The sequence below is a fragment of the Oncorhynchus nerka genome, linkage group LG1, assembly GCF_034236695.1.
Source record: "Oncorhynchus nerka isolate Pitt River linkage group LG1, Oner_Uvic_2.0, whole genome shotgun sequence".
NCBI lineage: Eukaryota > Metazoa > Chordata > Actinopteri > Salmoniformes > Salmonidae > Oncorhynchus > Oncorhynchus nerka.
Window position 1 is genome coordinate 20769706 of NC_088396.1, and position 23754 is coordinate 20793459.

The following is a 23754-nucleotide window of genomic DNA, read 5'->3' on the forward strand; positions in this document are numbered from 1 at the left end:
AGTTATCACTGCTCTCTCCTGGCTGGATAGCAGAAATAATATGATATGATATAATACAACCGTAGCTTATTCTGATTTGGGAGATCAGTGAGAACTTCAATGAAGGCAGGCAGTAAGAGTGCAAGTTCAATGTATTTGAACAGGGCCATGATTGCAGTGAAAGTAATGTAAAACCCAAAAGCACTCATGTATGAGAGGTGCTGTACGTACCCCCAGCACAGTGAGAGGTGCTGATATGTACCCCCAGCACAGTGAGAGGTGCTGATATGTACCCCCAGCACAGTGAAGTGAGAGGTGCTGATACGTACCCCCAGCACAGTGAAGAGAGAGGTGCTGATACGTAACCCCAGCACAGTGAAGTGAGAGGTGCTGATACGTACCCCCAGCACAGTGAAGAGAAAGGTCCTGATACGTACCCCCAGCACAGTGAAGAGAAAGGTTCTGATACGAACCCCCAGCACAGTGAAGAGGTGCTGATACGTACCCAACAACACAGTGAAGAGAAAAGTTCTGATACGTACCCCCAGCACAGTGAAGTGAAGAGAGAGGTGCTGATAGTACCCCCAGCACAGTGAAGTGAAGAGAGAGGTGCTGATACGTACCCCCAGCACAGTGAAGTGAAGAGAGAGGTGCTGATACGTACCCCCAGCACAGTGAAGTGAAGAGAGAGGTGCTGATACGTACCCCCAGCACAGTGAAGTGAAGAGAGAGGTGCTGATACGAACCCCCAGCACAGTGAAGTGAAGAGAGAGGTGCTGATACGAACCCCCAGCACAGTGAAGTGAAGAGAGAGGTGCTGATACGTACCCCCAGCACAGTGAAGAGAAAGGTTCTGATACGTACCCCCAGCATAGTGAAGAGAGAGGTGCTGATACGTACCCCCAGCACAGTGAAGTGAAGAGAGAGGTGCTGACAGTGAAGTGAAGAGAGAGGTGCTGATACGACCCCAGCACAGTGAAGTGAAGAGAGAGGTGCTGATACGTAACCCCAGCACAGTGAAGTGAAGAGAAGGTGCTGATACCAGTGAGCACAGTGAAGAGAAAGGTTCTGATACGTACCCCCAGCACAGTGAAGAGGAGGTGCTGATACCCCCAGCACAGCACAGTGAAGTGAAGGTTCTGATAGCACAGTGAAGTGAAGAGGTGCTGATACGTACCCCCAGCACAGTGAAGTGAAAGAGAAAGGTGCTGATACGTACCCCCAGCACAGTGAAGTGAAAGGTTCTGAGCAGTGAAGAGGAGGTGCTGATGAAGAGAGAGGTGCTGATACCCCCAGCACAGTGAAGTGAAGAGAGGGCACAGTGAAGTGAAAGGTTCTGATACGTACCCCCAGCACAGTGAAGTGAAGAGGTGCTGATACGTACCCCCAGCACAGTGAAGTGAAGAGAGGTGCTGATACGTACCCCCAGCACAGTGAAGTGAAGAAAGGTTCTGATACGTACCCCCAGCACAGTGAAGGTGCTGAGAGAGAGAGGTGCTGATACGACCCCACAGCACAGTGAAGTGAAGAGAGAGGTGCTGATACGGCACAGTGCTGATAGTACCCCCAGCACAGTGAAGTGAAGAGAGAGGTTCTGATACGTACCCCAGCACAGTGAAGTGAAAGGTTCTGATACCCCCCCAGCACAGTGAAGTGAAAGGTTCTGATACGAACCCCCAGCACAGTGAAGTGAGGAGGTTCTGCTGATAAGAGGAGGTGCTGATACCCAACAACACAGTGAAGAGAGAGGTGCTGATACGTACCCCCAGCACAGTGAAGTGAAGAGAGAGGTGCTGATACGTACCCCCAGCACAGTGAAGTGAAGAGAGAGGTGCTGATACGTACCCCCAGCACAGTGAAGTGAAAGGTTCTAATACGTACCCCCAGCACAGTGAAGTGAAGAGAGAGGTACTGATACGTACCCCCAGCACAGTGAAGTGAAAGGTTCTGATACGTACCCCCAGCACAGTGAAGAGGAGGTGCTGATACGTACCCAACAACACAGTGAAGAGAGAGGTGCTGATACGTACCCCCAGCACAGTGAAGTGAAGAGAGAGGTGCTGATACGTACCCCCAGCACAGTGAAGTGAAAGGTTCTGATACGTACCCCCAGCACAGTGAAGTGAAGTGAGAGGTTCTGATACGTACCCCCAGCACAGTGAAGTGAAAGGTTCTGATACGTACCCCCAGCACAGTGAAGTGAAAGGTTCTGATACGTACCCCCAGCACAGTGAAGAGGAGGTGCTGATACGTACCCAACAACACAGTGAAGAGAGAGGTGCTGATACGTACCCCCAGCACAGTGAAGTGAAGAGAGAGGTGCTGATACGTACCCCCAGCACAGTGAAGTGAAAGGTTCTGCACAGTGAAGTGACTGATACCCCAGCACAGTGAAGTGAAGAGAGAGTGTAAGAGAAAGGTTCTGATACGTACCCCCAGCACAGTGAAGTGAAAGGTTCTGATACGTACCCCCAGCACAGTGAAGTGAAAGGTGCTGATACGTACCCCCAGCACAGTGAAGTGAAAGGTGCTGATACGTACCCCCAGCACAGTGAAGTGAAGAGAGAGGTGCTGATACGTACCCCCAGCACAGTGAAGAGAAAGGTTCTGATACCTACCCCCAGCACAGTGAAGAGGAGGGTGATGAAGAAGAGAAGGGGTCGATGGCCCATGCAACACCTGGTGGCCATGAGGAAGAACTGCTCCTGGGCCATCTGACGAACTGACCTGGAAACAGATCAGAAGACAATTATACTACAGACAAACTAATCCATCAATCCACCAACTGACCTGGGGACAGATATTACCATTACCATAGACACAGACCATCCCACATCTCATCCACTACAAGAAGCAGTTACAACACAGAGACTACTGTGGTACACCAGCAGAAACCAGCCTTGAGGTGTGGCAGGCTGCTCTTCCAGCCTAACATGAAAACATCTACATCTTATTTAGAAGACTCCATTTAGAAGACGCTCTTATCCAGAGCGACTTACAGTCAAGTGCACATCTGATGCTGATAGACAGGCAAACTGGCGCACACACACACACACGCGGCAGGGGGTACATACTTGCTGTGGCAGTGCATTAGCAGGTCTATGATGAAGGTCTGCCAGGCCTTCTCCTTGCTGAGTGTGTCCAGAGCGGTGGGCAGCAGGGAGAAACACAGGGTCATGATCTCCAGGGCCTCACAACACACCTGCTCATCCTCCTCGTCCGGCTCCTTAGCCGCATTCGTCTGTAGCGGGGGAGGACACACACACCGCTGTGACTTTATAAACACACACTTCTCTGTTTTTCAGGAAGCAGGTGCACACAATTAACCAATTAGTCCCTTCGGCAAGCACCACAGAAAGACAGACATTAAACAGACGCTCAACACACACAAAAACAGATCTGTGACTGTATAGGCTAACCAATACACACTAGCCTCATCAAGGTAGAAAATATACTAACAACAAACAATTGTGAACTATTAATAGAAGGAAAATCCATGAGTGTAGTGGCCTACACAACACCCCACTATAGAGCAATGGGATCTACACAGTCTCCTAAGACTGAGACCAAAATAAAACAGATAATCAATCAATGGATAAGCGGCCATGCGTACCTTCTCGTAGATCTTGCTGATCTCTTCGTTGGAGCTAAAGACTAGCTGTACGGTGCCACAGCCCGACGCCCACACTATCTTCTGCACCGCCCGGATCACACAGATGTCTGGGATGTACTTGGACGCCTGGAAGAAGTTCTGGAAGAGACGAGAGGGAAAAGGAAGGAGGGGGAGGGAACAGTTCAATTAAAGCAGATGTCATCACAGGCATCAACATAGTTGCATACGTACAGTCTGTCCTTCTACCCCATCTCTCCCCACTTCTTTAATTCCCAAGTTCTCTTTCCTCTCTCGCTAGCTCCTTCCTCCCTCCCCATTTCTCTCCCTCCCTCTCACCTCGTCAGAGATCTGCTGAGCCAGGCGTATAGCTACGTTGCGGAGCATACACTCAGAGGCAGGGTTGGGGATGTTTTGCAGGGCACTCTGGAGGACCAGGGCTTGGTCATGAGTGGCCTGGTTGATCTGAAGAAAGAGAGAGAGGATGTTAGCATTAACATGGCCATCACAATCCTAGTTCGACTTCGCATGCACGCGTTTGTGTGTGAGTATGTGTGTGTGTGTGCGCATGTCTCAGTGTACATGCGCTTGTGTGCGTCTAACCAACGAACCGGTGAGACTGGTATGGTCCCCTCAGCATTGGGCTGGCAGGCCTCGGCCACAGCTTTAACGTGTCCGAACCCCACAGCGGTGAGCAGCAGCTTGGCGATCTTCAGAGCGTTGAGGTACGCCCCTCGCCGTGTCTCCATGTCGGCCGAAGGCAGGAAGTTGTTCCGTGTGAGCATGCTCAGTACAAGAGGCAGCCCGCCACTCTTCAGGAAGTTGTACTGGAAGTCGCTGGCATCCTCCCCCAATGTGGCGCTGGCTGGCATGAGTAGGGCATACACCACCTGAGGAAGGGAGGGGGAAAAGAGGTATACAAACACACACAGAGTGGAAGTGGTCAACAGAGAGCAAAGCGTACACCACCCAGTATGGTAATGATGAGACAGTCAGCAGTGATCACAAACAAGAGGAGACCCACCTCTATGAGGTAGAGGACTTGTGATGGCGAGGGGCCAAAGAAGCGCGAGTCCAGTGTGGGGCTGAGGCTGTTCTCTCCCAGCTTGGCATGGTCCAGACACATGGCACGCAGGATCTCCACGGTACTGTTATCTACACAAACCCAATCAACAGGCCATTTACACATCCCACATGTATGTTTCGTTTTAACCATGTTTTGATGCTATAAACCATTTTATTTTACAATTACAACCTTACATTTTGTGTTCTGAACTATACCCATGAGGCATTTATAGTTATATTCAACAAATGAATGGCATACTACACAAATTTTAAAGTAAAAAAAAAAGGATGTAGGAATTCCAGATTGCCCCTATAAAGTGAGTGAGTGCCAGAGAGAGTGAGTACCTGGAGGCATTAGCTTCATGAGTACCCTGGCTCCATCTCGTAACAGAGGCATGTTAATGCCACAGCCCAGGTCCGCTACCTGCCACAGGAAAGATATGTAGCGCAGGTGGAGAGACATGATCTGGAGACAGAGAGAGGAGCGAACAGACAAGGGGTTAACATTGTTCCATTTACTCATCTGCAGTCATGCATGAGATAGGAGTTTTTCCTACTAGCTTGATGCTTTCCTAGGCAAAGGCAACATTTTGAATGATCTTCTAGGCAAGGACCAAGAGAGCTAGGAACCCTTTCTGATGAGGTGAGAGGTGAAGCGCCACTCCGGGGAAGTTTGTGTGTGTGTGTCGCTCACCACTCCAGGGAGACAGCTCTCCACCTCTGGGTTGGGCCCGTCGCTGAAGTGGTTGCCGTGGTTACCAGGTGAGCCGGTGGAAGAGTCCGAGGAGCTGTCTGGGCTGGACGGCATGTTGGCACTCACCTGGGTCAGCTTGGCTGTGATCAACTACAGACACAACACAACGGGAGAATAGAAGACATCATACAAACCATTTCCTATAAATGACCTATACAAACAAGCTGTAAGGAACCCACCGGTGACATGAGGCTCGTCAAAACACAGCTCATCACGCTTACCGTTTTGTCTTTGAGGTTGAGCTGGCCAATCAGCTTTCTGTCATCGGCTGGGTCGACGACATCCCCGCCAATGAAGAGCTCTATCTTGGTGTGCGTGGCGTTGGCCTTGATGCGTGTGAGGATGCCACGGCGCACCGAGCCGATGGTGTCGTTGGTGTGAGACCAGATGTCCAGGTCATCTACCTGACGGCCCTGGTTAGGAAAACGCACGGTCAACGTGATGTGCTTCCCCCGGAATGCCCTGAGAGGTAGAGAGGAGAAAAGAGGAAGAGGGAGCGAGGACAGGTTAGGGTGAAGTGGTTTGGGGGAAGAAAAAGGTCAGGACAACAAGCTTAAGCTCAGTGCTTGTAGGCTCCCCTACCTGGACATGGGCAGTATGGTCCTCTCCTCGTGGTAGTCGCTGTCACACTCGTTGATGTACTCCTTGAGCACAGTGAGCACGCGGACCATGCGGATGGCTTCCTGCCGGGCCGAGTTGATGCTGTCCTTGTCCCCGTCCAGGACACGCAGCGTATCGTACGACGCCTTCAGACGGTCGAAGCACGACTGGATGAAATCCTCGTGGATCTCTACCTGCATGGGGGACAGGAGGGGTAGTGAGTTCAGGAGAAGGGCATTCATGTCTAATGGTTGACATCCTGTTTGTCTGGAACTGCAGTGTTCCAATCCATCCCTCAGATAATAGAACCAACATGTACATCAGTGATCCCAGAGAAACGGATTGGAAAACATTGTGACGGTACCGAGGTATCACATATATTTAGGTGGCCGTCTCAAAACGGCTAGATGATTTAGGTTGATCTAATATCAGATTGAGCTGTTATTGTTACCGGGACAAAGGGCACCGATGGTTACCTGATTGACTTGTAGTTTTGGTCCGAGGTTGGTGTAGATCTCTTTCAGCAGGTCTATGGCTCGACTGGCGATGTCATCGCTCCCTTGAATTACGACCTGGCAGGAGGAAATAACAGACTGATTCAATGGACGCCTACGGCCCTCTCCATCAAACAGCCCTGGAGACAACACTGAAGAGACTGTGAGTGGTATGACTCATCATCCAGACTAGAGGTTCATTAATAAGCACTCAGCGGCAGCACACAGAAACATAACCAGTCACAACCACTGGCCCTGAGCTGCCCTCACACACTAACATCAGTACATTAACCCAGACTCAAATACGGTCTGTGTGTGTGTGTTTGTACCACGCAATGCTTACCAGCCAAACCAATAACATCAGTGAATGAGCTTTACTTAGGATGCAATAAAATTAATTATTCACAACCAAACATTGCATAAAAGGAAATCATATGACCACAAATGTAGCCTCGGCCCCTACTGTGTAAACAGATCTAATACCCAAATATACAATAACAACTCCCGAATCAGCAAGTGGAAACAAGGTTTACAAATCCCACATCTAAAACAAATGAAGCAAATCATCTAATATGCCCAGAGTGTGAATAACAATGTCAGAATAACACTTGAAGCCAACGCAGGAAATGCAACAGATTCTCCCATTGAGGGATTATTGGACATGTAGGTAACTAAAACAAACAGATGCTAATTAAATGGGTCACCCCCCCCCCCCTCCATAGTCTAAATATATCAGTTCAAGCAGCCCCTGAAATAATCCCACAGAACCCAGAGGTTTATATACACATGGAAATATATGTATGGTTGAGCGTCACCTCAAATAGCAGCATTCAAGGATATGGTCTTTGAAGTTGTGCATTTTTAAACGGTGAGACAATATTTTTTCACCGATTATTTCCACGACTGATGAAAACGAGTTCTCATGGCGCTCTCTTGTCCTTCTGCATATGGTTGAGCTATATGTTTGGAACATCGAATGGCAGTATCGAATCGCTATACATATAGAGTAGAGGTCGGCCGATTAATTAGGGCCGATTTCAAGTTTTCATAACAATCGGTAATCACCGATCATGGCCGATTACATTGCACTCCACGAGGAGACTGCGTGGCAGGCTGACTACCTGTTATGCGAGTGCAGCAAGGAGCCACGGTAAGGTGCTAGCTAGCATTAAACGTATCTTATAAAAACAATCAATCTTAACATAATCACTAGTTAACTACACATGGTTGATGATATTACTAGTTTATCTAGCTTGTCCTGCGTTGCATATAATCGATGTGGTGCCTGTTAATTTATCATTGAATCATAGCCTACTCCGCCAAATGGGTGATGTAACAAGAACATTCGCGAAAAAAAGCACTGCCGTTGCACCAATGTGTACCTAACCATAAACATCAACACCTTTCTTAAAATCAATACACAAGTATATTTATTTAAACCTGCATATTTAGTTCATATTGCCTGCTAACCTGGCTCGTAGCGAACTCTGTGAAGACTATTTCTTCCTAACAAAGACGGCCAACTTCACCAAACGGGGGATGATTTAACAAAAGCACATCTGCGGAAAAAAACACAATGGTTGCACGAATGTACCTAACCATAAACATCAATGCCTTTCTTAAACTCAATACACAGAAGAGTATATTTTTTAAACCTGCATATTTAGTTAAAAGAAATCCAGGTTAGCAGGCAATATTAAACTAGGGAAATTGTGTCACCTCTCTTGCGTTCATTGCACGCAGAGTCAGGGTATATACACAACAGTTTGGGCCGCCTGGCTCGTTGCGAACTAATTTGCCAGAATTTACGTAATTATGACATAACATTGAAGATTGTGCAATGGAACAGGAATATTTAGACTTGTGGATGCCATCGTTAGATAAAATACGGAAAGTTTTTTTTTTTAAATGAGTTTCCGGATTTGACCATATTAATGACCTAAGGCTCGTATTTCTATGTGTTATTATGTTATAATTAAGTCTATGATTTGATATTTGATAGAGCAGTCTGACTGAGCGGTGGTAGGCAGCAGCAGGCTCGTAAGCATTCATTCAAACAGCACTTTCGTGCATTTACCAGCAGCTTTTCGCTGTGCTTCAAGCATTAAGCGGTTTATGACTTCAAGCCTACCGATAAATCGGTATCGGCTTTTTTTGGTCCTCCAATAAAATCGGTATTGGCGTTGAAAAATCATAATCGGTCGACCGCTAATATAGAGCATTCGGAAAGTATTCAGACCCCTTCACTTCTTCCACATTATGTTACGTTACAGCCTTATTCTACAATGGATACAATCGTTTTTTCCCTCATCAATCTACACTCAATACCCCATAATGACAAAGCAAAAAAACACAAAACTGAATTATCACATTTACATAAGTATTCAGACCTTTTACTCAGTACTTTGTTGAAGCACCTTTGGCAGCCTCAAGTCTTCTTGGGTATGATGCTACAGCTCGACGGACAATTCCTTTGACCACATGGCTTGGTTTTTGCTCTGACGTGCACTGTCAACTGTGGGACCTTACAGGTGTGTGCCTTTCCAAATCATGTCCAATCAATTTATTTTAAAACAGGTGGACTTCAATCAAGTTGTAGAAACATCAAGGATGATCAATGGAAACAGGATGCACAGGAGCTCAATTTCGAGTCTCATAGCAACGGGTCTGAATACTTATGTAAATGTAAATATTTTTATTTTTATTCTCTATAAACCTGTTTTCGCTTTGTCATTATGGGGAATTGTGTGAAGAACGATGAGGAAAAATACAAATGTAATACATTTTAGAATAAGGCTGTAACGTAACACAATGTTGAAAAAGGGAAAGAGTGAATACTATCCGAATGCACTGTATATACAGTGCCAGTCAAAAATGTGGTGACACCTACTCATTCAAGGGTTTTTATTTATTTTTACTACATTCTAGAATAATAGTGAAGACATCAAAACTATGAAATAACACATATGGAATCATGTAATAACCAAAAAAGTTAAACAAATCAAAGTATAGTTTAGATTTGAAATTCTTCAAAGTAGCCACCCTTTGCCTTGATGACAGGTAGTCACCTGGAATGAATTTCAATTAACAGGTGTGCCGCCTTAAAATTTTATTTGTGGAATTTCTTTCCTTCTTAATGCGTTTCAACCAATCAGTTGTGTTCTGACAAGGTAGGGGTGGTATACAAAAGATAGCCCTATTTGGTAAAAGACCAAGTCCATTTTATGGTAAGAACAGCTCAAATAACTAAAGAGAAACGACAGTCCATCATTACTTTAAGACATGAAGGTCAGTCAATACAAAAACATTTCAAGAACGTTGAAAGTTTCTTCAAGTGCAGTCGCAAAAACCATCAAGCACTATAATGAAACTGGCTCTCATGTGGACTGCCACAGAAAAGGAAAACCCAGAGTTACTTCTGATGCAGAAGATAAGTTCATTAGAGTTAACTGCACCTCAGATTGCAGCCCAAATAAATGCTTTACAGAGTTCAAGTCACAGGCACATTAACTGTTCAGAGGAGACTGTGTGAATCAGGCCTTGATGGTCAAATTGCTGCAAAGAAACCTCTACTAAAGGACACTAATAATAAGAAGAGACTTGCTTGGGCCAAGAGACATGAGGAATGGACATTAAACTGGTAGAAATCTGTCCTTTGGATTGATGAGTCCAAATGTGAGACTTTTGGTTCCAACCGCCGTGTCTTTGTGAGACGCAGAGTGGGTGAACGGATGATCTCTGCATGTGTGGTTCCTACCATGAAGCATGGAGGAGGTGGTGTGATGTTGTAGGGGTGCTTTGCTGGTGACACTGTCTGTGATTTATTTAGAATTCAAGGCACAGAACCAGCGAGCCTACCATATCATTCTGCAGTGATACGCCATCCCATCTGGGACTAGCATTTGTTTTTCAACAGGAAAATGACCCAACAGACCTCCAGGCTGTGTAAGGGCTATTTAACCAAGAAAGGAGAGTGATGGAGTGCTGCATCAGATGACCTGGCCCCCACAACCACCCAACCTCTACCCAAATGAGATGATTTGCAATGAATGGACCGCAGAGTGAAGGAAAAGCAGCCAACAAGTGCTCAGCATATGTGGGAACTCCTTCAAGACGGTTGGAAAAGCATTCCAGGTGAAGCTGGTTGAGAGAATACCAAGAGTGTGCAAAGCTGTCATCAAGGTAAAGGGCGGTTACTTTGAAGAATCTAAAATCTTAAATATACTTTGATTTGTTTAACACTTTTTGGGTTACTACATGATTCCATATGTGTTATTTCATAGTTTTGATGTCTTCACTATTATTCTACAATGTAGAAAATAGTAAAAATAAATAAAAACCCTTGAATGAGTAGGTGTCCAAACTTTTGACTTGTACTGTGTGTGTGTGTGTGTGTGAGATAAATATACACACACACAATTGTGTGAATCGCAATACATATCGTATCAACACCTAAGTATCGTGATAATATCGACATTGAGCTCCCTGCCAATTCCCAGCCCTACTTACGAGTAACAACAGCTGTCTGTCATAGTGAAAAAGCTAATAACTCACCCTCCAGAGGTAGTCCAGTCCTATGAGCTCCAGGTCGTCCATCATGTAGGCCCTGCGTTTGGCCACCAGCTTTCCCTCCCGACAGTTGACAGCCTTGAAGAACCTCTCGAAGCACTTCATGCCGTTCTCTGTGAGCAGAGATGGGTCCAGCTGGAGGACGTTGTTCTCAAAGAAGTCCTTGTTAATGTCTGGGTCCAGGTCTGGCTCATCTCCCATCAGCTTGGAGTACCTGGGGATGAACAACAGAGTTGAGTGGGTGTTTTTTTGTTGTTGTTGAGAACATTTAAGTTGAGAAAATGTTGAATATTTGACTTGTTCTCCATGACAGAGAGAAAGGAAATAACATAAATTGAAACATGTTGGAGCCATATTCACCCTTTCGAGGTGATAATATTGATGATGGCAGCGTACCATTTGAAGCAGGCCTCTCTATCACATAGGAAGACAGCGTTTTCGGCCAGGCACTTCCAGATCTGTTTGGCCTGAGGTGCACAGAGCCACAACTGGCCATCCTTCAGCAGGAACCTGGGGACAACACAGACACATACATTAACCATGAAGGTCAGACGACAGTGGCTTAGTTCATGGCTCAATTCCATGAAGATCAGACGACAGTGGCTTAGTTCATGGCTCAATTCCATTCATTGTATTCATGAAGATGGAGCTGGGTCGTATTCATTAGGTCACACAAAGGAAAACATTTTAAAAATGTTTTGCAAAATAAAAGAACAATTAGTGCTTCTTATTGGACAAGTACAGACAGTGACTCATGCCTGTTTCAGTGTGTTTTCTTCAGTTTGGTGCCTAATTAATACAACCCCGCAGATGTGATGTCATACCTCAGGAAGTTGAGTCTCTCCTGGACTTCCTGTACGTGGCTGTAGCGGCTCCCTGCCCTCACCGTCTGGGGGTCAAACTCTGCCTGCTCGGCTACATAACACACAGGCCCATCTACATCAGGGCTCAACGTACATCTTTATATATCACGCAAATACTGATGTTTTTCAAATGGAAAAGTAACATGCTAACTGCCCAGGGTTAGATACAGAGGGTAGAGAATGTAGAGAAACACACAGTGTACAAAACATTAGGAACACCTGCTCTTTACTTTCCATGGCAGACTGATCAGGTGAAAGCCATGGCCACTTGCAAAATCCACTTCATATCAGTGGTCACCAACCGGTCGACTGTTCGATCTTCAAGCATTCCTAGTCGATCACCAAACATTTCTGTAGAAAAGCCAATGATAAAGGCTTGCACACCTTTTTGTATTGTTTCACTTTTGTCAGTAGGTGCACTTGATTCAGAAGCCCTGCGCACCGGGGTAGGCAAAGGGTTGCCATTTTGAACAATTGAAATGTCTGAAATGACTAACTTCTCCTACCCGGCAGACCTGGAGATCTATGGTTAAATCGAGCGAGTCTACTGCGCTGGCCAATCGAATAGCTCAAATCACAGTGCCTACAGGTTGGATACTAGCCTATGTGAAATATCATAACTTTTAAAACCATGACCAGAGATACTCAAAGAATATAGCAAAGAGCTGCTGTTATGATTTAGTGTAAAAAAATATATATATATACATATATATATATATTAAAACATAAAAGCCCTTCTCCCTATTGCCACTCACGCTGCAATGAATGAGTAGCCCTGCATTTGTATTATTATTCGAAGCTCATCGTGTTCATTTTAATATCGAGGAATATTTCACTTTCACTGAAGACTGTCCCCTCTCTCTGCTCAGTCTCACCGTGAGAGGATAACCCTCTGCTGCTCTCTCCTTCCCTTCGCTGAGACTAATGCAATGTTGAAAACATCTGGGAACTCTGACATCTCCGACTTAAGTGCGTTCACTCTTCCTGGAGTCCACATAAAACACGACATAATACAGAACATTAATAGACAAGAACAGCTCAAGGACATTTTTTTTTATGTATGTAGTTATGTCCTTGAGCTGTTCTTGTCTATTAATATTCTGTATTATGTAATGTTTCATGTTTTGCGTGGACCCCAGGAAGAGTAGCTGCTGCTTTCGCAACAGCTAATGGGGATCCTAATAAAATACCAAATACCAAGACAACAGGGAATTTGAAAAAAGAAAAAAAACTAGATCCGACTGGGAAAAATAGTTTTAAATGGTCATCCAACTCGGAATTCGAACGGAGCATCACGGATGTCGTGATTTGACCTAGTTTTTTCACCCTGTGTTCCCAGTTGTCTTGAAAGTACCATGACCATGAAATGCAGGTACCATCAGTCCAGTAAAATAAAAGCGAATTATTTGATCATTATTTCAATTTATACTTCAGCTGTGCCTCATAAGTTGTACACCAACTACTGATCTATTTTGTTATCAAAGCTAGAGTTTTGAAATATAATATGGTCTGTATAGAAGAACAATATTGGCAGGACAGGCATACAGCCAATATGCTGTGATAATGTATTAGGCCTGCCTATTGCAAACTTCATTTCCTACAGAACTGTTTTTATTGGGTTAATGTTACATTTGAGTGGTAGATCTCGGCTTGCTTTTTGACTGCGAAAGTGATCTTTACTCAGAAAAGGAAGGTGACCACTGGTGTAGATAAAGGGGAGGAGAGAAGGATTTTTATGCCTCATGACAATTGAGACATGGATTGTGTATGTGTGCCATTCAGAGGATGAATGGACAAGACAAAATATTTAAGAGCCTTTGAACGGGGTTTTGGTAGTAAGTGTCAGCCACACCAGTTTGACTGTGTCAAGACCTGCAGCGCTGCTGGGTTTTTCACGCTGAACATCAAAAATTATCTACCACAAAAAGGAAGTCCAGCCAACTTGACACAACTGTGGGAAGCATTGGAGTCGACTTGGGCCAGCCTCCCTGTGGAACACTTTCGACACCTTGTAGAGTCCATGCCCCGACGAATTGAGGCAGTTCTGAGGGCACAACTCAATATTAGGAAGGTGCTCCTAATGTTTTGTACACTCAGTGTAGTATTTCTGAAGAAGTCTGAAAGTCAAGAATGAGGCAACCGTGATTAATGAGAAAATCGAATCCACTGTGTCAGGTGAGCCGTACCTTTAGAGAACTGCCTCATGGTCTCCATGTAGGCAGAGAGGTTCTCAGCCACCAGCGTGACCAGGGCATGGTTGTGTTGGAGCTGGTTGATCAGGTCATGACGATAGAACACATGAGGACTCCTCTGAGTCTGACTGTATAGCAGAGAGTGAGGTGGAGAGAGATATGAAGAGAGAAAGAGATGGAGAGAGAAAGATAGTTGGAGGGAGAGAGAGATGGAGAGAGAGGGTGGAAAAGAGAGACAAAAGTTCAGAGACTTAGCCACCATGTCTATGACAAGTAGACAACTTCAACTTATACTCCCACTCCTACTAATTAAATTATTACAATGATTTGCGTGTACAATTAGTGGAATTTTGTTGCTTATCTGCACCTGTAGCTTAAAGAAATCCATGTTGGTATATTGACTGTTCTAACCAGTAAGCCATTATCTGTGTGTGTGTGTGTGTGTGTAGCAAGAGAAATGTTGAGGAATTTCAGTCTTAAAATTACTAGGATGTCGTGTTGTTCCGGAAATGTGAGTATGCAGCACCCTCAGAAATGCCCCCCAAAATGTCACCCTGCAAACAGTCAGTGATTGGAGCTAAGAAGAGCAGGTGCAGAAAAAGACGCATTTCAGTGTGACACCCTTTTCCCTATGTATTGAAATACTTTTTCACCCAATTCCCCAAATAATGCACTACTTGACAAGAGCCCTGTGTGGCTCTGCTCAAAGGTAGTGCACTGTTTGTGGTCATTTGTGGCTCTGGTCAAAGGTAGTGCAGTAGTGTATAAGGAATAGGGCGTAATTTCAGATTTACCCTGAGAGAGGTTTGCTAAAGCAGATTAATTAATGAAAATAAACATTACAGATCTGTTGTACCATCTGAGAGAGAGTAAATTAGAAATTATTTACAATTTATACAAAATATTGCCATAATATCCCCCAAATTAGCTGTCAACTTACCCCGCTAAGTTCGTTTGTATGTTAATAGGAATTTTCTTTCTGAAAAACAACAGGCATGTGGTGTGCTACATATTTGCTGCATTTACTTGTACTATTTCAGTCAGTACAACTGCACGTTGTTATTAAAAGCAGCACCTTATTCAACAATCTCCATGCTACTTTGAGAGCTCAGCGTTTAAGAAGCAAGATACAGTCTTCAAGAATGCTCCCAGTCTAAGAGTTAGTGAAAACCTGGTCAAACTGGGTGGCAAGGTCAAGTCACAGACTGTTGACAGAAAATCCCTGTTTACAAAAGAGTTGGCATGCCTCAGCCTCTCTGGAAATGTGATTAAAATGCCAGAGACATCTGTGTCAGCTATGTGAAAAATCAAAGCCATGCTTTAAATGCGTAGAGTAAATGTATAACCAAGCATAGCATTCTGAGCACAACAAAAATTAGCCTTTTTTAAGTGGGATGAATTATTTAACTATTTAAAATGTTGCAGATAGAAACGTAAAGTATTGAGCTGACAAATCCCTTTTGTACATAACAACAAACGTCTGCTCTACACTGTGCATTTCTACCTGTTACGTCCTGAATAATACTCCATCTGTACTCATTCTGTTTCCATTCCTTTGTCAATCACTAGCACGTTCAACTATGTCCCTCCTCCAAGCCCGTAGTTGAACTCTGACCATCTTCTTACCTGAGATTCTGAGGAGCCTCTCCGAACAGGCTACAGATCTCTCGGATCTGCTTTAGTGCAGGAATCACCCATTTGTCATTGGTGCGCAACTCTTCTATGAAGCGATCGATCCACTGGATCTTCTGCGTGTCTCGATCCTGAAATGAACACGAACATTAACATCAACAGTATTCAAGGAACACACACACAGCCATAAGCCGATTCTTCTGAACACTCCAATAGACCGCTTCAAATAAATCTTAATTGATTGGTTTTCAGTACCTTGAGCCGTGTGGGAAAGCAGTTGCCTGGCTCTTGACTGGTACCTAGTATTACCTGAGAGCAACTGTAGTCCAGTATCTTGATGTGAGCACTGAGGGCCTGGTCCATGATGTCTACAGGCACGTCATCGCTGTGAGCCAGGTTCCACAACAGGTTCAGCACCTTGTGGTGAGAGGAGGAGAGGAACCTTCAGTACTTCTATCCAAACAGAGCACAAGGAGCTGGAATAAGACATCTCTTTAACCAATGCTTGACATTCAGAGCTGCCCGCTGTCTAGGGGAGGTTTAGGAAACCCCTCGGGCCAGGGGAGGTTTAGGAAACCCCCCGGGCCAGTCTATCATCCCAGTCAGTGGTCCGCTTGGGCCAGTGAAAAAAAGGTTAAGGATATATAACTGTTTAAAAAAACATGAATTCCCGAAGCTGCTAGTTCATTATGTATACTGAACAAAAATAAGTGCAGCATGTTGTGTTGGTCCCATCTTTCATAAGCTGAAAAAAAAAAATAACAGAAATGTTACATATGTACAAAAAGGTTATTTCTCTCAAATGTAGTGCACAAATTTGTTAACATCCCTGTTAGTGAGCATTTTGCCAAGATAATCCAGCCACCTGACAGGTGTGGCATATCAAGACGCTGATTAAACAGCATGATCACGGGGACAATAAAAGGTCACTCTAAAATGTGCAGTTTTGTCACAATACAATGCCACAGATGTCTCAAGTTGAGGGAGCGTGCAATTAGCGTGCTGACTGCAGGAATGTCCACCAGAGCTATTGCCAGAGAATTTAATGTTAATTTCTCTACCATAATTTCTCTACTGCCTCCAACCGTTTTAGAGAATTTGGCAGTCTAACCAGCCTCACAACCACAGACCACGTGTAACCACGCCAGCCCAGGACCTCCACATCCGGCTTCTTCACCTGCAGAATTATTTGAGGGGGGGGTATTTCTGCCTGTAATAAAGCCAATTTGTGGGGGAAAAACACATTCTGATTTGCTGGGCCTGGCTCCCCGGTGGGTGGGCCTGGCTGCCTTCCAAGGACCACCATGGCTGCACCCCTGCCCAGTCATGTGAAATCCATAGATTAGGGCCTAATGAATTGATTTCAATTGACATATTTCCTTATTAGAACTGTAAATCTTTGATATTGTTGCATGTTGCGTTAATATTTTTGTTCAGTTTAAAATGCTTAATCGCTCAGCGCCGCACACAGCCTAGTTTGAGATCATCTGTTGGGCAGAGAGAGCACACAGCCTAGTTTGAGATAATCTGTTGGGCAGAGAGAGCACACAGTCTAGTTTGAGATAATCTGTTGGGCAGAGAGAGCACACAGTCTAGTTTGAGATAATATGTTGGGCAGAGAGAGCACACAGCCTAGTTTGAGATAATCTGTTGGGCAGAGAGAGCACACAGTCTAGTTTGAGATAATCTGTTGGGCAGAGAGAGCACACAGCCTAGTTTGAGATAATCTGTTGGGCAGAGAGAGCACACAGCCTAGTTTGAGATAATCTGTTGGGCAGAGAGAGCACACAGTCTAGTTTGAGATAATCTGTTGGGCAGAGAGAGCACACAGCCTAGTTTGAGATAATCTGTTGGGCAGAGAGAGCACACAGTCTAGTTTGAGATAATCTGTTGGGCAGAGAGAGCACACAGCCTAGTTTGAGATAATCTGTTGGGCAGAGAGAGCACACAGCCTAGTTTGAGATAATCTGTTGGGCAGAGAGAGCACACAGTCTAGTTTGAGATAATCTGTTGGGCAGAGAGAGCACACAGCCTAGTTTGAGATAATCTGTTGGGCAGAGAGAGCACACAGCCTAGTTTGAGATAATCTGTTGGGCAGAGAGAGCACACAGCCTAGTTTGAGATAATCTGTTGGGCAGAGATAGGCTATTTGGTCCTTGAAAAGTCCTTGACATGCTGGTAGCCGATTTAGAAGTTCAACGGCTCCAATATAATTAGGCCGATTCACGATTTCCTTTATGATCCGTTTTTATGAGAGATGTAGCCGCTATCATTTGTTTCAAGCCATTTCAATTGATAGGTGCTGCGCTATTCGGTTGCTTTTGTTGGGGTAAAACCATGTACGGAAGGATATATTATTACAAAGGGAACCCGTTTTTTGCTCACTTTCTCGTTTTTTAAAAATGTATTTTATTCATCCGTTATTTTACCAGGTAAATTGACTTGAGAACACGTTCTCAATTACAGCAACGACCTGGGGAATAGTTACAGGGGAGAGGAGGGGGATGAAAGAGCCAATTGTAAACTGGGGATTATTAGGTGACCGTGATGGTTTGAGGGCCAGATTGGGAATTTAGCCAGGACACAAGGGTTAACACCCCTACTCTTACGATAAGTGTCATGGCATCTTTAATGACCTCAGAGAATCAGGACACCCATTTAACGTCCCATTCGAAATACAGCACCCTACACATGGCAGTGTTTTTTAGACCAGAGGAAAGAGTGCCTCCTACTGGACCTCCAACACCACTTCCAGCAGCATCTGGTCTCCCATCCAGGGACTGACCAGGACCAACCCTGCTTAGCTTCAGAAGCAAGCCAGCAGTGGTATGCTGCTGGCATGCTGCTGTTTCAAGCATACAATAACTCTTCAACATCTCAAATGGCGAGACTGACTAGCTACTACATGGACGGACTTCATGTTTATGTGTTTATGTGTCAGGAACATCTATCGCTGCATGCAGTCTATTTAGTCAGGCAATGCCCACATTTTGACATATTTTAGAATAAATAAAAATACATGTCAATGTCAATGCATAATGCTGTTAGGAAGGCCTATAAAATAAAATAAATTATGCTAATGTATACTTTTTTCAAACATTTTTGGGGGTGAAGTTTTATTTCTTTCGTCTATTACAACAATAAAATATAACGGTCCTTGAAAATTACAATGAAGTGCTTGAAAAAAAGTCCTTGAAAGTCCTTGCATTTGTCTGTATGAACCGTGTATAGGATACTTGCTACAACCTAATGGAAGATAAAATCACCTGCTATTGAAATTATGCTCGCATCATTCACTTTACTGATAGATCTTGACCTGGTCAGTATTTTGTTCCATTCGGGCCAGTAGCTTTCATTTGTCACTGACCCAGTCTGGACTGGCAAATTGACCTGAATGTCGAGCCCTGATTACCTTGTGGGCCATCACTCCATCCTTGTCATCCTCCGCCAGACGACGGATCAGCTCCAGCAGCTTCTCACGCTGCTTCTTACTAGCGTTCGTCCAACTCGCCTGCAGGCCACAAACACCACCACGGGGGTTAGGAGAGCAGTGTGTGTGTGTGTGTGTGTGTGTGTGTGTGCGAACGGAGAGAAGTCTCTCACCTTGAAGCAGTCAAAAAGGTGGTCGAGCTGCTCAGGGGAGAAGTCCCAGGCCAGCTTGGCCAGGAGGTCGTGGACGTTCTTCACGATGGCCTCATGTTTACCAGCCTGCGGGTGGAACAAAGTGTCAACAAACATGTAAACAATCACATTTCCTGTTTCCAGCCTCCGATAGACAATGCAAGAGCACATAAACATAATTTAATGGACCGAGCCATGCTTAGGAAAGGGCATTTTCAGCCGATCAAACCCAATGACCTGGAAATGCCCCAGCTAAGACAAGGGATTTCCCATTCTGCTTTTAGAGCCGTTACGGGTAGAACCATGCTTTTGGTGCACTTTTTGAGGCACTGTGCTTTTACTGGTATTTCCAGCATTAACCACGAGGGTTGCTGCAGGTAAGAAATCCTAGGAACTATTTTGTAATTGACACAAGCCATCTCCAAATCAATCAATCAATGTCTGGTTGTGTGTTTGTGTTTGGCGGAGGGACCAGAAAATGCGTAGCCCTGCCACTTAAGGTGTTGGCTTGACAGTTGCTGGACCCAGGTTCGAGTTCCAGTCTGGGCTACCCCCCAAATTCATTTGAATATAATTCCATGGTAGGTTTCATTGACTTTCCCCTTTAACTGCACTGAATTTAACAGATTTTTTTGCTACAACTTCTGAGTCTGTTGGAGAGGTATAGAATCACTGATCTACAAATCGTATTCCCTCACAAATAATAGGTTTTGTGAGATTAAGATTCACAGAGCTACGCCTCCCGACTCAGCCAATCACGCAAACAAACACACACGCACAACCAGACATTGACTGGAGACAACTTGTGTCAATTACAGCACATTTCCTAGGATTTTTTACCTGCAGCAATTATTGTGGATAATGCTGGAAATACTTGCTAACAAGTACACAAAAAAGCTTTGCCCTAGTTATAGGTCATATCGCTTTCACCTGAACCATGCACGATGTGTGTGATAATCAATGGCTCTCTCTTCAAACACATACACAAACACATACACACAAACACACAGTACCTGTGCAGCCCAGATGTTGTCCAAGTCTTGCATGGTAAGAGCTTTCTCTTTGATGACGAAGCGAAGTATCTTCTCTAGTTTTTCTACGTACTGAGGCTGGTGCAGACTGTCCCTCAGCACGATGGACAGGATGTGGTTCTGCTGGATCCACTCCTGAGAGACAGAGGCATCTTTCAATCTCCACTCAAACACCAACAGTTCTGCTGACTATGCCACCAGAAACAACACCAGGGTACACTCTCTATATTACGCACTTTGTGACAAAAGCACTCGTTATAAAAATACATTTGATAGGTTGGTGGTTAACTCACCGCCATGCGCTCTGCAGTAAGCCACTCTTCTTCCTCAGGGTTGCCATGTCGATGTGTGTAGTAGGACACACTTGAGATTACCTTGTTTACTTCATTTAGTGCATTCATTTTGCCATTAAAAGAGGAAATTTGCAATAACCTGTGGATGAAAACAACCACCACAGATTACTATCAACAAATAGTTCACATTGGGGCAATCCCTAACGAAAGACTACAAAACCCTTATTGACATGAATACATGATTTGTGCACATCTCAGGTTAGCATTCAGCCAACAGTTTGAAAGGCAGGTGTTTTAAAACAAAAGCATTAAGACAGTTTGTTCTGAAGCAAACTCACCTAAGAATCATTTTTAACCTAAAAATCTCTAAACTCTTCACGGTCTCCTCCTGCCCAGGCACCCTGGAGGCCAGGTTCTTCAGGGACTTGATGATCATGGACAGGGCGTCATTTTTGGCTTCGTTCTTGGCCTCCTTCTTCAGCTCCTCATCTGTCAGGTTCTCCAGAAACTGAGGAACCATCTCGATGACGGGCAGGAAGTACTTCTTCACCGTGTGCAATGTGAGGAACTCGTAACACTGCCCAAAAGGCCTGGAGGACAACACAAAACAACACGTCCAGTAGACCAAGTCGTTCCCATAGCTCTATATAGGGTTCATACACATTTTAACCGATGGAATTCTATGAATTTTCCATTACTCTCCATGACTTTTAACCAAATTTCCATGACCAACAATTGGCGGCATCTCCACGTACGTTTAAAAAAGTATGCCTAATGTGGTATCGATACTGGGAGGATGCTCTCTGATCCCATGTACCATCTTCTGTTGTTGTGCAAGGCACTTAACCCCCCACATAGAATACCTGTTAGGCAACTGTATAAAACACATGGTCAATCCTAAATCTGGAGGGCTACTGTGTGTGCAGGCTTTTGATCAAGCCCTGCTCAAACAGTTCAAGGTCTGATTGAGCAGTTCATTTCTAAAATGTGGTTAGTTTTAAGGGGACTGCAATAAAAGTCTGCACACCCATTAGCTCTCAGGGAGGATGGTTGACCACCCTTGATGTGTAACATTGCAACATTACAACCAAATACGTTTGCCTTTTGAAAATAATTTGCTTTTTCAATATATCAAAGAGCAAATGGCCACGTTAGGCTACAAATCTTGATATTCAGTTGAAGCAAGCCCACATACTTTCTTTGACATTTTTCAAGTTTAGTCATATTTAGCCTATCTAAGTGTTTACTTTGCAACTCAATAGACGCTAGTTAGACTGCAATGTCCCATACATTGGATGCACAAATCAATTGGAAGCATCTACAAAACAAGTTGAAGCCACATAATCCTAGACTACATCAAATATTCTTTCTTAAAATTACAGTTCCCGATTCAACATTTTTTTTTGATTCACATTACTAAATTCCCCGCAATTGAACCAAATCCCAACTAATATAATGGCGGAGTGAATTGTTAGTTAAATCAAAAAGAATAATATAAATTAATCATATGAATCGTTCAAAAAAGTAAATCAACTTTGAATGGCCTTATTCGCGAGTGTTGGGGGAATGTTTTTTGGGACATGAATACATGCTAATAATAGATCAAACGGTAAACTACAGGCTACAATTAAATGTTTTGAATTGGCTACCTAGTTATTCGTCTGTTCTTTATCATATTTTATAGGCTTACCTGCTGCTGCAATGTCCTACTGTCTCTCCTTTAGTTACGGCCCACTCGTCTCGCACACATGCAGGTGATGCACGCAAACAAAGACGCGCTAAAGTGTCATTCCGATCCTGGCTGGTATGTGGATTTTTATTTGATTGACAAAATATTTTAAAACCGTGGCTAAATAACTTACATTAACCAAAATGATTAAATACATTTCAATTACTTTTCCAAAACTTTTTGAATTTGATCATTTTCCAAATATTTTCCAGGCCTGTAAAACACCATTATAAAACTCCATGAGTTTTCCAGGATTTTCATGACCATATGAACCCAGTCTATATGTTGAAGCATGTTTATAAAAAAAACAAGAGTTGTGGGTTTGATTGTTGTATGGGCCACATTAAAGCTTTTTCCACATTTTGTTAGGTTTCGTGCTTATTCTAAAATGGACTAAATCGTTTCCCCCCCCTCAATCTACCCACAATACCTCATAATGACGAAGCAAAAACAGATTTTTTCGAATGTATTAAATATAAAAAAACATAAATATCACATCTACATAAGTATCAAGACCCTTCACTCAGTACTTTGTTGAAGCACCTTTGGCAGCAATTACATCCTCGAGTCTTCTTGGGTATGACACTACAAGCTTGGCACACCTGTATTTGGGGAGTTCCTCCCATTCTTCTCTGCAGATCCTCTCAAGCTCTGTCAGGTTGGATGGGGAGCGTCGCTACACAGCTATTTTCAGGTCTTTCCAGAGATGTTAGATCGGGTTCAAGTCCGGGCTCTGGCTGGGCCACTCAAGGACATTCAGAGACTTGTACCGAAGCCTCTCCTGCGTTTTCTTGGCTGTGTGCTTAGGGTCATTGTCCTGTCGAAAGGTGAACCTTCACTTTAGGCCAAAGTGTTGAATCGTGGTTTCACCAGACCAGATAATCTTGTTTCTCATGAGAGTCTAAGTGCCTTTTGGCAAATTCCAAACAGGCTACAGAGATGGTTGTCCTTCTGGAAGGTTCTCCCATCTCAACAAAGGAACTCCGGAGCTCTGTCAGAGTGACCATCGGGTTCTTGGTCACCTGACCAAGGCCCTTCTCCCCCGATTGCTCAGTTTGGCCGGGCTGCAGGCTCTACGAAGAGACTTGGTGGTTCCAAACTTATTCCATTTAAGAATGATGGACGCCACAGTGTTATTGAGGACCTTCAATGCTGCTGACATTTTTTGGTACCCTTCCCCCTTTTCTGTGCGACACAATGTTAGCTAGCAAGTCTGTCTACACAAATAGTGAGTTAATGTTACCTAGCTAGCTAGCTAAATATCCCTTCACTGGTGGGCTAAAGCTAGCATGTCACCATGTGAAAAGGTATGACTACACAAA

At 44.2% G+C, this 23754-nt stretch overlaps 1 protein-coding gene across 7 annotated transcripts in view; it reads right to left on the minus strand.

The window, feature by feature from the left end:
* The window catches only part of LOC115114054 (probable ubiquitin carboxyl-terminal hydrolase FAF-X), an 87376-nt gene that overhangs the window by 33278 nt on the left and 30344 nt on the right, over window positions 1-23754 (minus strand). For 2 of the 7 annotated variants that reach the window (XM_065014077.1, XM_065014013.1), the window contains exons 8-30: window positions 21042-21293; window positions 20704-20842; window positions 20393-20545; window positions 19362-19466; window positions 19171-19269; window positions 16068-16175; window positions 15753-15889; window positions 15067-15105; window positions 14121-14254; window positions 11896-11986; window positions 11468-11581; window positions 11057-11285; window positions 6485-6580; window positions 5991-6202; window positions 5630-5870; window positions 5349-5498; window positions 5000-5120; window positions 4614-4744; window positions 4201-4479; window positions 3929-4054; window positions 3593-3730; window positions 3054-3220; window positions 2598-2706 (exon numbers count right to left, since the gene is read on the minus strand). In XM_065014077.1, coding sequence (XP_064870149.1) covers window positions 2598-2706; window positions 3054-3220; window positions 3593-3730; window positions 3929-4054; window positions 4201-4479; window positions 4614-4744; window positions 5000-5120; window positions 5349-5498; window positions 5630-5870; window positions 5991-6202; window positions 6485-6580; window positions 11057-11285; window positions 11468-11581; window positions 11896-11986; window positions 14121-14254; window positions 15067-15105; window positions 15753-15889; window positions 16068-16175; window positions 19171-19269; window positions 19362-19466; window positions 20393-20545; window positions 20704-20842; window positions 21042-21293 — 3370 coding nt within the window. Of the gene's footprint in view, window positions 1-2597; window positions 2707-3053; window positions 3221-3592; window positions 3731-3928; window positions 4055-4200; window positions 4480-4613; window positions 4745-4999; window positions 5121-5348; window positions 5499-5629; window positions 5871-5990; window positions 6203-6484; window positions 6581-11056; window positions 11286-11431; window positions 11582-11895; window positions 11987-14120; window positions 14255-15066; window positions 15106-15752; window positions 15890-16067; window positions 16176-19170; window positions 19270-19361; window positions 19467-20392; window positions 20546-20703; window positions 20843-21041; window positions 21294-23754 lie in introns of all 7 variants that reach the window. The other 5 variants (XM_065013989.1, XM_065013957.1, XM_065014112.1 and 2 more) reach the window with 3 other exon arrangements.